Source organism: Schistocerca nitens, chromosome 3, assembly GCF_023898315.1.
Source record: "Schistocerca nitens isolate TAMUIC-IGC-003100 chromosome 3, iqSchNite1.1, whole genome shotgun sequence".
NCBI classification, from domain to species: Eukaryota; Metazoa; Arthropoda; class Insecta; order Orthoptera; family Acrididae; genus Schistocerca; species Schistocerca nitens.
Window position 1 is genome coordinate 363,815,517 of NC_064616.1, and position 14,793 is coordinate 363,830,309.

The 14,793-nt window shown below is 40.6% G+C and overlaps 1 protein-coding gene across 1 annotated transcript in view; it reads left to right on the plus strand.

The window, feature by feature from the left end:
- LOC126248312 (exopolyphosphatase PRUNE1-like) overlaps positions 1 to 14,793 on the plus strand; it is a 204,237-nt gene that overhangs the window by 16,271 nt on the left and 173,173 nt on the right. Inside the window, exon 3 of the mRNA XM_049949186.1 lies at positions 8,540 to 8,805. Coding sequence (XP_049805143.1) covers positions 8,540 to 8,805 — 266 coding nt within the window. The remainder of the gene's footprint in view (positions 1 to 8,539; positions 8,806 to 14,793) is intronic.

Here is a 14,793-nt window from a genome sequence, read left to right on the forward strand (position 1 = left end):
CTGAATATTAGTAAGTGTAACCTACTGCGTATAACAAGGCGAAAATCCCCACTAATGTACAAGTACAAAATAAATGCCCAGTCTTTGGAAGCGGTAACGTCCATCAAGTATCTGGGTGTGACTATTTGAAATGATCTCAAATGGAATGATCAGACTGCACAAGTAACAGGTAAGGTGAACTCTAGATTGCGGTTTATTGGTAGAAACCTGAAGCGATGCAGTCCTTCAACAAAGGAAATAGCTTACAATACATTAGCTCATCCAGTCTTGGAGTATTGTTTGTCTGTATGGTACCCTTACCAATTGGGTCTGATTCAAGAGATTGAGAAGGTCCAAAGAATAGCGGTAAGATTTGTGACTGGTACATTTAGCTGTTGCGAATGCATTACAAATCTCATAGAAAGTTTGAAGTGGGACACACTTGCAGATAGACGGCGCACTAAACAGAAGGGGCTGCTCACTAAATTCCTAAATCTGATCTTCACTGAGGATGTGGAGCATATATTATTACCACAAGCTTTCAAATCACGCAATGATCACCATTCAAAGATAAGGGAAATAAGAGCTCGTACTGAGGAGTTCAGACAGTCATTTTTCCCTCGTGCGATCCCTGAGTGGAACAGAGGGGGGGGGGGGGGGGGGGAAATACTTTGGTGGGAACTGTGCCCTCCGCCACACACCGCTTGGTGGCTAGCGGAGTATATATGTAGATGTAAATCTACTTTGGGAGCAACCCCCCCCCCCCCCCCAACCATCAGCGTCATCTTTCCCCACTTCTAAGCCAGAGAAGTGTAAGTCTTCTTCGGTTTCTCTCCCTAGGAAGGGGTCCCTTGAGTCACTTCCCTCCCAGGTTTCTTCTAGTGGGAAAGATGACACCCATCAGTGGCTGAAGAGCCCAAAAGGAGCTGGTTGTAGGGCTTCAAGCTCATCCTCGGAGACTGAACCAGTGAAGTCCTTCCAGCCAGAGAGACCCAAGGAGCAGCGAGAGAAATTAAAAAAAAAAAAAACCCTAAGACCAAGGAAATTGCGGTGGCACCCACACCACCGCTACCTACGAGCTCTGCGGCTGAGGATGGGGTGGAGATTTTGGTGTCCGCTGAGGACCTAGATCTCACCAGACCCTCAAACGCAATGGATATAGACTGCTTAGGCAATAAATCGGTGGCAGCAGGTGACTCTGAGGCGTAAACTGTCTCATTGAATGTTCCATGCCTTCCCAGTCTCATGATGTCATCTTCCAGTGGAATTGCGGCAGTTTTTCCCACCGCCTGGCTGAGCTACGGCACCTGTTAAGCTTTACACCTGCTATCTGCATTGCCCTCCAGGAAACCTGGTTCCCAGCAATGCGGACCCTTGCACTCCACGGCTATAAGGGATATTACAGGAACCATAATTACTATAATCGAGTGTCAGGTGGAGTTTGCGTTTATGTCCTAAACTCGGATTGTAGTGAACATGTGCCCCTTCAAACCCCTCTTAAAGCTGTGGCTGTCAGAAAAAGGATGACACAGGAAATAACTGTCTGCAATGTATATATTCCTGCAGATGGTGCAGTACCCCTGAATGTATTAGCTACACTGATTGATCAACTCCCTAAACATTTCCTACTTCTGGGAGATTTTAATGCCCATAACCCCTTGTGCGGTGGTACCATGGTTACTGGGCGAGGCAGAGAGGTTGAAACTTTACTGTTGGAATTCGACCTCTGCCCCTTAAATACTGCGGCCACCACACATTTCAGTGTGGCTCATGGTAGTTACTCGGCCATTGATTTATCAATTTGCAGCCCAGGACTTCTCCCATCTATCCACTGGAGAGGACATGACAACCTGTGTGGTAGTGACCACTTCCCCATCTTCCTGTCACTGACCCGGCGTCAGGCATATGGATGCATGCCCAGATGGGCTTTGAACAAGGTGGACTGGGGAACTTTCACTTCTGCTGTCACTGCTGAATCTCCCCCATATGGTAACATATATGTGATGGTTGAGCAGGTGACTAGTACAATTGTTTCTGTGGCAGGAAACGCGATCCCTCTCTCTTTAGGGTGCCCGAGGCGTAAGGCAGTACCTTGGTGGTCTCCGGAAGTCGCTGAAGGAATTAAGGAGCGTCGGCAAGTTCTACAGTGGCATAAGCGGCACCCTTCCCTGGAGCACCTCATAGCCTTTAAACAGCTCTGTGCCCGTGTTCGCTACCTTATCAAAGAATGGAAGGAGTGTTGGGAGGGATACTTCTCCACCTTGTGTGTCACACATCACCTTCCCAAGTCTGGGCAAAGATCAAATGTCTTTTCAGGTACCGGACCCCAATAGCTGTCCCCGGTGTTACCATAAATGGATAGTTATGTACCGACGCAACGTGATTGCCGAGCACTCTGTTCGAGCCTCTGCATCAGAGAATTACACGCCAGCTTTTTTCACACTCAAATGGCGTCTGGAAGGGAACGTCCTCTCATTCACTACATGCTGCAGTGAATCCTATAACGCCCCATTTACAGAGTGGGAGCTCCTCAGTGCCATTGCACATTGCCCCGACACAACTCCTGGGCCTGATCGCATCCACAGCCAGATAGATGAAACATCTCTCATCTGACTACAAGCGCCATCTTCTCGTCATCTTCAACCTGATCTGGTGCGATGGTGTCTTTCGATCGCAATGGCGGGAGGGCACCATCATTCCGGTGCTCAAACCCAGTAAAAGCCCGCTTGATGTGGATAGCTATCGGCCCATCAGCCTCACCAACATTCTTTGTAAGCTGCTGGAATGTATGGTATGTCGGCGGTTGGGTTGGGTCCTGGAGTAACATGGCTTGCTGTCTCCATGTCAGGGCAGCTTCTGCCAGGGTCGCTCTACCACTGATAATCTTGTGTCCATCGAGTCTACCATCCAAACAGCCTTTTCCAGACAGCAACATCTGATCAATTCGTAGGTCTGGTTTTTGATGCTAGATTGAATTGGCTCCCTCATCTTCGTCAGCTTAAGCAGAAGTGGTGGTAGCACCTCAATGCCCTCCGTTGCCTGAGTAACACCGATTGGGGTGCAGATCGCTGTACGCTGCTGCAGCTGTACCGAGTCCTTGTCCAATCCCGAATTGACTGTGGGAGTGTGGTTATGGTTCAGCAGCGCCTTCAGCATTGCATTTACTCGACCCTGTGCACCACTGCGGGGTTCGATTAGCGACGGGTGCTTTTAGGACGAGACCGTAGACCAGCTTACTGGTGGAGGCTGGTGTCCCTCCACTTCGGATTGGACGTGCACAACTGCTCAGCAGTTACGCAGCACACATTCATATTTCCCCTGAGCATCCGAATTACTGTCTTCTTTTCCTGCCCGCGGCAGTCCATCTCCCACATCGGTGGCCCAGATTGGGGCTAACGATTGCAGTTTGCGTGCGGTCCCTTCTCTCCGAAGTGGAGTCCTTCCCATTACCACCTCTTCTTCTGGTCCGTTGACATATGCCTCCATGGTGTAGGCATCCGTCGCAGCTTCGTCTGGAACTTTTGCATGGCCCTAAGGATTCCGTTAACACCGCCGCTCTCCGCTGTCACTTCCTCTCGGTTCTTTGCGTGTTCCGGGGCTCTGAAGTGGTTTACACCAACAGCTCGATGGCTGATGGTCACGTAGGCTTCGCATATGTTCAAGGAGGACATATTGAGCAGCACTCCTTGCTAGTTGGCAGCAGATTTTTCACTGCAGAGCTGGTGGCCATATCTCGTGCTCTGGAGTACATCAGCTCATGCCCTGGCGAGTCATTTCTTCTGTGTACTGACTCATTGAGCAGTGTACAAGCTATTGAGCAGTGCTACTCTCGTCACCCTCTGGTAGCATCCATTCAGGAGTCCGTCTATGCTCTGGAACAGTTCCGCCATTCTATGGTGTTTGTGTGGACCCCACGACACGTCGGAATCCCCGGCAACGAACTTGTCGACAGGCTGACCAAACAGGCGACGCGGAAACTGCTTCTGGAGATAAGCATCTTCGAAGCTGAACTGTGTTCTGTCTTACACCGCAGGGTCTTCCGGGTTCCGGAGATGGAATGGCATAACAGTACGCACAACAAACTTCATGTCATTAAGGAGACTATGAATGTGTGGATGTCTTCCATGCAGGCCTCTCGCAGGGAATCAGTTGTCCTCTGCTGGCTCCGCATTGGCCATACGTGGCTAAGGCCGGTATTACACTATCAAATTTCTTTGTCAAAGATTTGATCAAAGATGTGATCAAATATTCCGTCAAATATAGTTGACAAAGACCTTTGACATAGCGCTAGAAGGGGTATTGCACTGTCATCAAATTTTTCGTCAAAGTTCAAGATGGCTGACAACAACTTGTTATTAACCGCAGCAGTTGCACATACTGCAATTGCGTTGTGTGCACATGTGGAAAAGAAGTGGGGGGAAAAGGAACCAAACATACAAGGTTGACAGTCTTAAATTCTTGGGATTACAACTTGATAATAAATTCAGTTGGGAGGAGCACACCACAAAACTGCAGAAACGCCTTAACAAATCTGTATTTGCAATTCGAGTTTTAGCAGACGTAGGCAACATAAAAATGATAAAGCTTGTATACTGTGCCTACATTCATTCCATAATGTCATATGGTATATTATTTTGGAGTAAATCTTAAGGTCAAACAAAAGTTGTCAGTCCAAAAGCGTGTAATATGTATTATTTGTGGAGTAAATTCACGGACGTTTTGCAGAAACCTCTTCAAAGAACTGGGTATACTAACTACTGCCTCTCAGTATATTTACTCCTTAATGAAATTTGTCCTAAATAATATATCTCTCTTCCAGCAAACAACTCAGTTCATACATAAAATACCAGGAACAAAAATGATCTGCACAATGACTTAAAAGCACTTACTTTAACTCAATAAGGGGTCCACTACTCAGGAACACTCATTTTCAATAATTTGCCAGGAAACATAAAAAATGTAGTTACAAATAAAGATCAGTTTAAAAGGAGCCTGAAAGACTTACTAGTGGCCAACTCCATTGACGAAATTTTTAATAGATAAAATGATGTATTTATTCATACTATTAGTATTGTTATTTCAGCTTTAAAAAAATTGACATGTTCCACATCCATGAGGATCTCCTCAGCACGGATCTATGGAACAAAAAACTAATCTAATCTGGGTGAAGCAGTGGGTTTTACAACAACACGATAAAAGCATTCAACAAAACTTGTTACGTGGGCTTACAGTGGAAGATGTCAAGTCGTACATCAATTACTTAAGAATGGATGCGCATAAATTTCTGTATGTGCTCAGTCAAGTGTATCCTCATATCACAAAGCACAATATTCACTTAAGAACTGCTACATCTTCAGAAAACAGGCTCACTGTAACACTCAGATTCCTTGCTACAGGAGAGGGTTAGGTGAGGTTAGGTGAGGTGAGGTGAGGTTAGGTTAGGTTAGGTTAGGTGAGGTGTGAGGTGAGGTGTGAGGTGAGGTGTGAGGTGAGGTGTGAGAGAGGTGAGAGAGGTGAGTATTCAGGGTGCCTCACACTGTAAAGCACCTCATCAGCTTCATACATCTCTATTAATTTTGTGGTTGTCGGCACACACCAATTGTATTTACTGGCAATGTTTATAAAAACACTATAGACGACAGAACACTGCAGCGATGCTAGCGCTCCATGTGGTAACATGTCACATTGCAGTGAACAGAAGACAAGCGATTTCTTTGATCAAATCTACAGCGAGGCCCTGGATTTGATCAAATATTGGACAACATTTGACAAAGTTCTTATTACACCATCAAATATCTTTGACAAAGATTTTTGACAAAGGTATTTGACAAAGAAATTTGGTAGTGTAATACTGGCCTAATGCATGGTTACCTTCTCCATCGCGAGGACCCACCTCAGTGTCGCTGTGGCTCTCAAATGACACTTGTCCACTTCTTGCTGGACTGCCCACTTTTAGCTGCTCGGCGGCAGACTTTTGACTTTCCCACCACCCTGCCTTCGGTGTTGGGCGACAATGCCTCCACAGCAGCTTTAGTTTTACATTTTATCCATGAGAGTGGGTTTTATACTTCGATGTAAATTTTAGCGCATGTCCTTTGTCCGTTTGTGTCCTCCACCGTAGTGCTCCTAGGGTGGAGGTTTTAATGTGTTGCAGAGCGGCTGGCTTTCCCTTTTTATTCTTGTGGTCGGCCAGCCACTGTGATCTGCTTTCATGTTTTACTCTCTTCTGTTTCTAGTGTCTCTGTTGCTTTCTTGTCCTCTTTTGTTCCTTTTAGTGTTCGTTGCCTTCCCTTCGTTCTTGTGGCTTTTCCTTTCTCTCCATTTTGTGTTATATGTTTCGTCCGTTTTATTCTCACACTTGTGGGATTGTTTTATTAGGAACAAGGGACTGATGACATCGTAGTTTGATCCCTTTTCCTGCCTTTAAACCAACCAAGCAACCAACAGAATATCTGAAGACAGTCACAGGGAAAATGTGCGCAGAAAAATGTGGTTGCTGAATGTAGAGTTCAGCATTTTGTCACTTTGTGTGAACAGATATGCAGGAATATTTTGATAGAGACCATGGGGTATTTTTTTTTTTTTTTTTTTTAACTCTTTGCAAGGCAAAATTATTCAGTGGTAACAATTTTTTGTTAGTAATTGTGAAGTACCATAGTTTAAGGGACATGTGGACACAGTTATTGAATGAAGCGGCGTTGCATGGCACTTTCAGTTTATAAGAGATATTATGAGGGCACCATTTGGAAACAATGTGGCTGGATGGAATGTAGATTAATGCTGATAATTGTTTCAGAAAAGACTTGATAGACTATAGTTTTTCTAGAATTACTGCTGTTTACATGGTAAATGGTGCAAAAATTCTCTCCTACACCTAGGAACTTCATAAAGTTTCAAATCAAACTGTCTCCTCATTTATTAGCCAAGGAAAGAAATAATTATCATGAAGAAGTGAATCATGAGCTTTAATTGGTTCATGTGACAATGTAAATATAACAGGCCCTGTGTAATTGGCATTGGTAATGTCCTATATCACACTGTTGTTGGAGATGGAATTCAAACTATGGCAATGAAAAAAGGCAACAGTGTTGTCTAGTCAGTTCATCTCTGTGTGGATGTTCAGGGTTTGTACAGCTTCCACCATACAAAAAAGACAAGTTAAAAGAAATTCTTGACCTTGTGGCATTCTGTAATAAAAGTATAGATCTTCATTTCAGCTCGTCTGATCTATGATTAATATTTCAGAAAATAGCTATTCTGAGCGCAGCAAGTCAGGCAGTGGAATGGAAAGGCATTGGACTCACACTTAAATGATGGTTCCAATTAATGTGCAGCCATCCAGATTCAGATTTTCCATGATATCCCTAAATCACTTCAGATGAATGAGTGTGGAAGCTATACGTGATTTTTTCCTTACATAAACAGTGTTTTAATTTGCTGATGCCATTGATGTCTTGTTGTAGAAGGTGCACTGCTGTACTCGCAACATAAACCATGCCACACAGTTGTAACTGAATTGCACATGTTGAAGTAGAGAACACTAAAAGCCCCTTCTTGCTGTGTTGTCACTATCTCGACTTGATGCACATTGTGTAATAAATGAACAAATCGCTGAGGTTGTTGTACCAAGGATACGACTACAAGCCACCATGTTAATTGCAAACTTGCGATTGACACTGAGGTAAGCTTTTAGTTTCTGTGCACAAGTTAAAATTTCCCCAAAATTTCTATCTTCATGCATGTAGAAAATAGTATTGTGAAAACAAATCTTTCTGAAACACCTGTGCTTTAAACCATATGCCAAAGCAATATGTCCACTACCAGCTGCTATTTTAAGTTGCTTATGCGAAAATTTTCATTGGAGAATATGCTTCAGTCACCTATCAAAATGTTTCTAGATTTACATTCTTATTCTGTGCCATTACTGCATTTAAGTGGTACAGGTCGAGCAGTATGTATGGCAACAGATATAAATGATAAACAAAATTTCAGACTTCATTTTAATTAATTTGTGTTGGTGTGTATTCAGCAGCTTGTTTGTCGATAATGACACTTTCATGGAAAATGAGCAGCAGTAGATTTGGGCATCTTTGGAAGGATTCAGTGACAATCATGTTAGAGTATCCTAAATTGAACTTTCAGTTCATAATTAGCAATACAACCTGTAAATGTTAAGATATTTCTGAATTTTCAGAAAAGTTTCTTGATGTGTACAGACTTGTTTAATACAATGATTGGCAAAAGATCATTTAACAGAATTCATGCCTTCATTTAATATTATTAGCAAGACTTCAATGTATGCAGGAGGTCTGATTAGCTGGCATGTTAACTACTCAGATATGGTAAGGAATTGGTATTATTCTGAGCTTGTAGTCATGAAAGCTTTTTCTGCAGGTATTTATCATTTGAAAAGGAATTTATTACTATAGGAACTTAAAACCTATGGGCATACAGCATTCTCTTTGACAGCATTTGTATTTAATGTATGTAATTATGAGTAACATGCAAATAACTGCTGTAACTTTTGAATCTTCTAATCCTCTCAACTGTCCTTTTACAGAGACACAATTAACTTCGATTTACTAATGTCGTCTAGTGAATTGGAGATTGTGCTGGTTGACCACCATGCCCTCTCTGATAAGGACACTTCTCTTAAGCCGTATGTGATTGAGGTTATTGATCACAGACCTCTTGATCCGGATTGGCAGTGGGAGAATGTAAAAAAGACCATGGAGACTGTCGGTTCATGTGCAACGCTGGTAGCTGAATTAGTGAATACTCAAAATGAATTTCCAGTGCCAGAAGAAGTTCTGATGTTACTATATGGTAACTAAATCTGTAACTTTTTAAATATTAATTTTACTGTAACCGTAAAGCATATCCCCCACCTCTTCTCACAGTCAGTTGTCACTTTCTCTGAATTATTTGGTTGTACTTTAGCTGTGCATGTTTTAATATCTTAAATTAGAAATTGGGTGTAGTAATAAGATGCTTCTGGTACTTCACTCTACATGTGATTCAACAGTATGTTTTCAATGTTAAAATTGTACTGGGGTCATTCCATGTCAAGTCACCCAGGCTTTGACACCAACCATGTCAGATTTTGATGAAACTTGGTACAATTACTTCTTTTATCATCCTGAAAGCACTTGTAAAATTTTTTTGCTCTATCTCTTATAGTTTTTTTAATAAATTTTTAAAGTTTTTAGATTTGGCGTTGTTTCAGCAGTCGGAAATCGTAACTTAAACGTGTCCTCACAACTAAAAAAATTTGTATATTAAAGAATACTCAAGATATCAGTATGAAATTTTGGAATAAATTTGTGTATTATATCTAAATGTACTAAAAAAATTTCCATAAAGATATATTAAAATCTTCCAAATGAAAAAAAAATTTACAAGCTTTTTTTTAAAAAAAGCTGACGTATATTTAGTTTTACAAAAACTGCAATATCTAGAGTCTCAGACCTGATAGAAAGCTCAAATTTGTTTTAAAATACTCTTAATTGTATAGGCTATTAGATAAAAGAAAAATTATGTTGGCTTTTTTAAAACCTGTTTAATAGTTATCTAATTTTTAAAATAATATTAATTATATTTTAAAAATAAAAAGTACCAAGTGACCTAGACACCGAAAATAAGTTTTTGTCTTCTTGGAGTAACACTGTACGCTTGGATTTTGTTTTGTTACTCCTGTGTTTTGAAGTAAAAAATTATTACCGTGTTAAATAGTGCTTGGATAGTATTTTATTAAGTTTATTTGAACTTTCAGTAAGTACTGTTACTTAGTTTACAGAGATTCTTTTCCAATATCCTATAAAAGTAACCAGAACAGTAATCAGACCAAAAGTGAAATCAGTATGTCAGATATTCAAACCTGTAGCGTAGGGTTATTTAAAAAATCTGACTGTTTCCAAACAACCTACACACCTTCAAAAAAGTTACAACCGGTATCTGAATTGAGTGAGGAAGAAAAAGATTTGATCCACTTACGATCTGTAATTAATCTGTGTGAATTTAAGAATATATGTTCACACCACAGCTACTACTTTTTAAATGTTTTTGAAAAGTATCAAACAACATGTGTAGACCCACTAAAAAAACACAAAAAGCCCATCAAAAATCGTTGAGAAGTGTAGGCTTAGATCTTTCTAAACAATTACTGACAAAAAATATTACCATAAAACCTGGACAAAAGCTTTGCTCAACATGCCGCAACTTTTGTGAGGAAAAATTAAGAGTTGAAGTCAATGAAAGTGAAACAGATGATAAAGTCATGGTTGAATTAGAATCATTGGAATCCAGAAATGAATCCCTCGTACAAACAAACATTGCTCTTGATAATTTAGGTTTAACACCGATAAAGCTTCATGGCTTGTCAGAACAAAGTAAAGGGTCTTATTTTAAAAGGAAGGTTAGCAGTATTGAAAAGACTGCAAAAAAGGCGGTTTCAAAAGCATTAAAATATGATGCACCAAGTTCTGATGATGACGAAGAAGATACAAGTGTGGTTGAGAAAGCAAAGGATTTTGATGTAATGATTTCTCTTATGAAAGAGAAGATTTCATCTGTTGGGAGGTCTAGAAAAATCCAGATTCTGACCTTGGCTCCAGATTCTTGGAGTCAAAGTAAAGTGATGAAAGAATTTAATGTAAGTGAGTACATGGTGCGACAAGCTAGAAAGCTAAAATCTGTAAAGGGTATTTTGGAAACTCCTGGTCCAAAAAAAGGTAAAACTCTTTCTGAAAATACAGTAAGACTTGTAACGGATTTTTATGAAAAGGATGAAAGTTCCAGAGTGCTACCTGGAACAAAAGACAAAGTAAGTGTTCAAAAAAATATGTACATGCGAAAAGACTCATTTTGTGTAACTTGAGAGAACTCGATTATTCTTTAAAATGGGAGAATCCCGAGGTAGAAGTAGGATTTTCAAAATTTTGTTTCTTGAGACCTAATTGGCGTATCCTTGCTGGTGCTGCAGGCATACACACTGTATGTGTATCCACCAGAATGTTAAACTATTACTGGATTCTGTGAAAATTGAAGAATCTTATAAAGACCTAATTAAGATGCTTGTGTGCAACACGGAAAACCAAAACTGTATCATTGCGACAGCTGTCCTGCAAATACTGCACTGACTGAGTACTTAACTGAAAAACTAAGTGAAGATTATGATTTAGAAGAAGAAATTGTAATCAGTCAGTGGGTAACACAGACAGGGCAGAAATGATCAAACAGTCTATCATTGTTGAAGACTACGTTTCTTTATTGGTTAGGTCATTGGAAAAGCTCCCCCCGCACTCGTTTATAGCAAAATCCCAATCAGCAGCCTTTAAAAGATTGAAAGAAGACCCACCACCCAAAACAGCAATTATTGTGATGGATTTCAGTGAAAATTATTCCTTTGTTATACAAAATGAGATCCAAAGTTACCACTGGAATAGAGGTGGTTGTACTCTACACCCAGTTGGAGTTTTTCTAAGACATGAGGAAAACAATGTTTTTGTTTCCAACCACTGTTTTATTAGTGATGACCAAGAACATGACACTGGTTTTGTTAACTTTGTACAAAAAGAAATTACAAAGTGGCTGTCATTACATCATACTGACATTGACTCATTCACTACTTTACAGATGGTTGTGCTGGGCAGTACAAAAATAGAAACAGTTTTAAAAATTTGATTGAACACTTGAGAGACTTTAATTTGAAGGCCCAACACTCTTTTTTTTGCAACAAGTCATGGGAAGTCAATTTGTGATTGCCTAGGAGGAACTATTAAAAGAATTTTAAGGAAAGCCAGTCTACAGCTTTCAGACGAAGAACAAATAATGACAGCAATCGATGTGTAAAAGTTTTGTGAAAAAAATATTGAAAACATTCATTTTCACTTTATTGACAAAAAAGAAGCTGATTTGCTACGGTTAAAACTAGAAAAACGTTTTTCAGCAAACCGAACCATTCCTGGAACAAGAAGTTTTCATAACTTCAAACCACTTCCCACAAACAACCTTGAAATTAGAAGGACTACAGATAGTGTAAAACCCTCCTTAGTCTTTTCTTTCCATTCTTCTCCTGATTGGGTTTGTGTTGAACCATCCATAAATAGCTATGTGGCTGCAAATTATGATGGTAACTGGTAGTTTGGACTGGTAAAAACAATATTCAATGATGAAGAAGATGCAGAAATTCTATTTCTACATCCTTCAGGACCAGCTGCATCATTTTATTGGCCTGAAAGAGAAGATTCTTGCTTAGTGTCTTTGGAGCACATAGTCTGTGTAGTAGATGCACCTCAATCAAGCGGCACTGGAAGCATGTATTACTTCAAAAAAGACTGTATCAAAAGAAGTGAAAGCTCATGGATGAAGTGGAAAAACAGTTTGAATCAGCATTAATGTTTATTAAAAAGACAAAATTACTCAAAAAAATTCAATGTTTCAAGCAATCAGTTGGGTTATACATAAGTGTCGTAAGTACACTATCTTTGTGCATAATTCTAATGTAATCTACTATAATTAATAAACATGTTAAAAAGCCATCATTATTTTTGTTTTATCAAGTAGCCTATATGTTTAAGAGTAAATTAAAACAAATTTGAGCATTCTATCAGGTCTGAGACTCTAGATATTGCAATTCTTATAAAACAAAACAGCCGTTAATATATATATATATATATATATATATATATATATATATATATATATATATATATATATATGGAAACATTCCACGTAGGAAAAATATATCTAAAAACAAAGATGATGTTACTTACCAAATGAAAGTGCTGGCAGGTCGACAGACACACAAACATACACACAAAATTCAAGCTTTCGCAACAAACTGTTGCTTCATCAGGAAAGAGGGAAGGATGTGGGTTTTTAAGGGAGAGGGTAAGGAGTCATTCCAATCCCTGGAGCGGAAAGACTTAACTTGGGGGGAAAAAAGGACAGGTATACCCTCTCGCTCCCGCACGCACGCACGCACGCACACACACACACACACACACACACACACACACACACACACACACACACACACACACACATTTCAAGCTTATGGTATGTGCACATTTCAAGCTTATGGTATGTGCGCGCACACGCGCACGTGTTCACACACACACACACACACACACACACACACACACTTCAAGCTTATGGTATGTGCACATTTCAAGCTTATGGTATGTGCGGATGGATATGTGTGTGTGTGTGCGCGCGAGTGTATACCTGTCCTTTTTTCCCCCAAGGTAAGTCTTTCCGCTCCCGGAATGACTCCTTACCCTCTCCCTTAAAAACCCACATCCTTCCCTCTTTTCTGATGAAGCAACAGTATGTTGCGAAAGCTTGAATTTCGTGTGTATGTTTGTGTTTGTTTGTGTGTCTATCGACCTGCCAGCGCTTTTGTTCGGTAAGTCACATCATCTTTGTATAGTGTCATTTTTATCTTCAAATATGTATAAATAAATAAACTTGCTGCAAAAATTCATGATGTTATCTAAAAGAGTTTTTAAGATAAGCAATTTTAAAGTTTTGAATACAAATTAAATTTACCATTTCCGAAGGTTCGGAAAACGCAAAACATAAAAACTTTAAAAATTTATATAAAAAAAACTATAAGAGATACAGCAAAAACAATTTGCAGGTGTTGTCAGGATGGTATTAGAACCATTTGAGCCAAATTTCATGAAAATCTGAGGAGGTGGGTGTAAAATTTATTTTTTATTGTGTGATTTGATATGGTATGACCCTGCAAAATGCGGCTAAATGCATGAGGGCATGGTGAAAAGTAATGCCTCCAAATCCTTTATGTGAAAACTTTTAAAGCTTTCTGGATAAAACAAACATTATTAATATTCTACATCACTATTCAAGTAAAGTTTTGGAAACAGATGAAAATCAGGTGGACCAAATTGGGACTCCTGGGGCATCGGGACTTCCGGCAATGTCTATCCTGCCAGGTGGCCTTTGGCGGTTGCGTGGCGCCCGTGGGGAGGGCCCCTGGTCGGAGTGGGTGGCATCAGGGTGGATGACACGCGATGAACTGTAGTCCATCATCTCTTGCTGGTGGTAAAACACCAGCAGCCTCTAAGCGTTCAGAAGCTCAATTCAACACACAGAAATATGACCCCAAATCATTCCCCTCCATGGCCACACCATGGGAGGAACGCCAGGCTAAGGATGGCAGCGGATCTTATCCTGTTACCTTGTATGTTTGAGAGCTGTTGGGGAATCCTTCATGATGATGAAGCCTCATTTTTTGTTGAGCATTTAGAGGACAAGCTTGGGGAGGTGGAGGGATTGTCCAAAATGGGATCTGGGTCAGTCTTGATCAAAACAGCATCCTCTGCTCAGTCACGGGTATTACTCGCTTGTAACAAGTTGGGGGTGTTTCTGTTACCATCACGCCACAGAAGAGTTTAAATAAGGTCCAGTGTATCATATTTCATTGGGACCTTCTTTTGCAGTCTGACTATGAGCTGCACCCCAATTTAGAGCGGTGAGGTGTAAATTTCATCTGGTGTGCCCCACAGGGTCCGAAGGATAATCAGGTTGCCACCGGTACCTTCATCTTGGCGTTTGAGGGTGATACATTGCCCGAGAAGGTCCAGGTGAGTGATGGTCTACGTGTGATGTAAAGCCCTATATCCCTCCCCTGATGCGGTGCTTCACATGTCGAGATTACAGACAACCATCACATCCATATACTCCATGTGCTTCGCCTCCTATCTGTGTCAACTGCGGAGAGCACCATTCACCTTGCTTGACGGACAGCAGGATTCTCCAGAAAGAAAGGAAAATCATGGAGTACAAGAC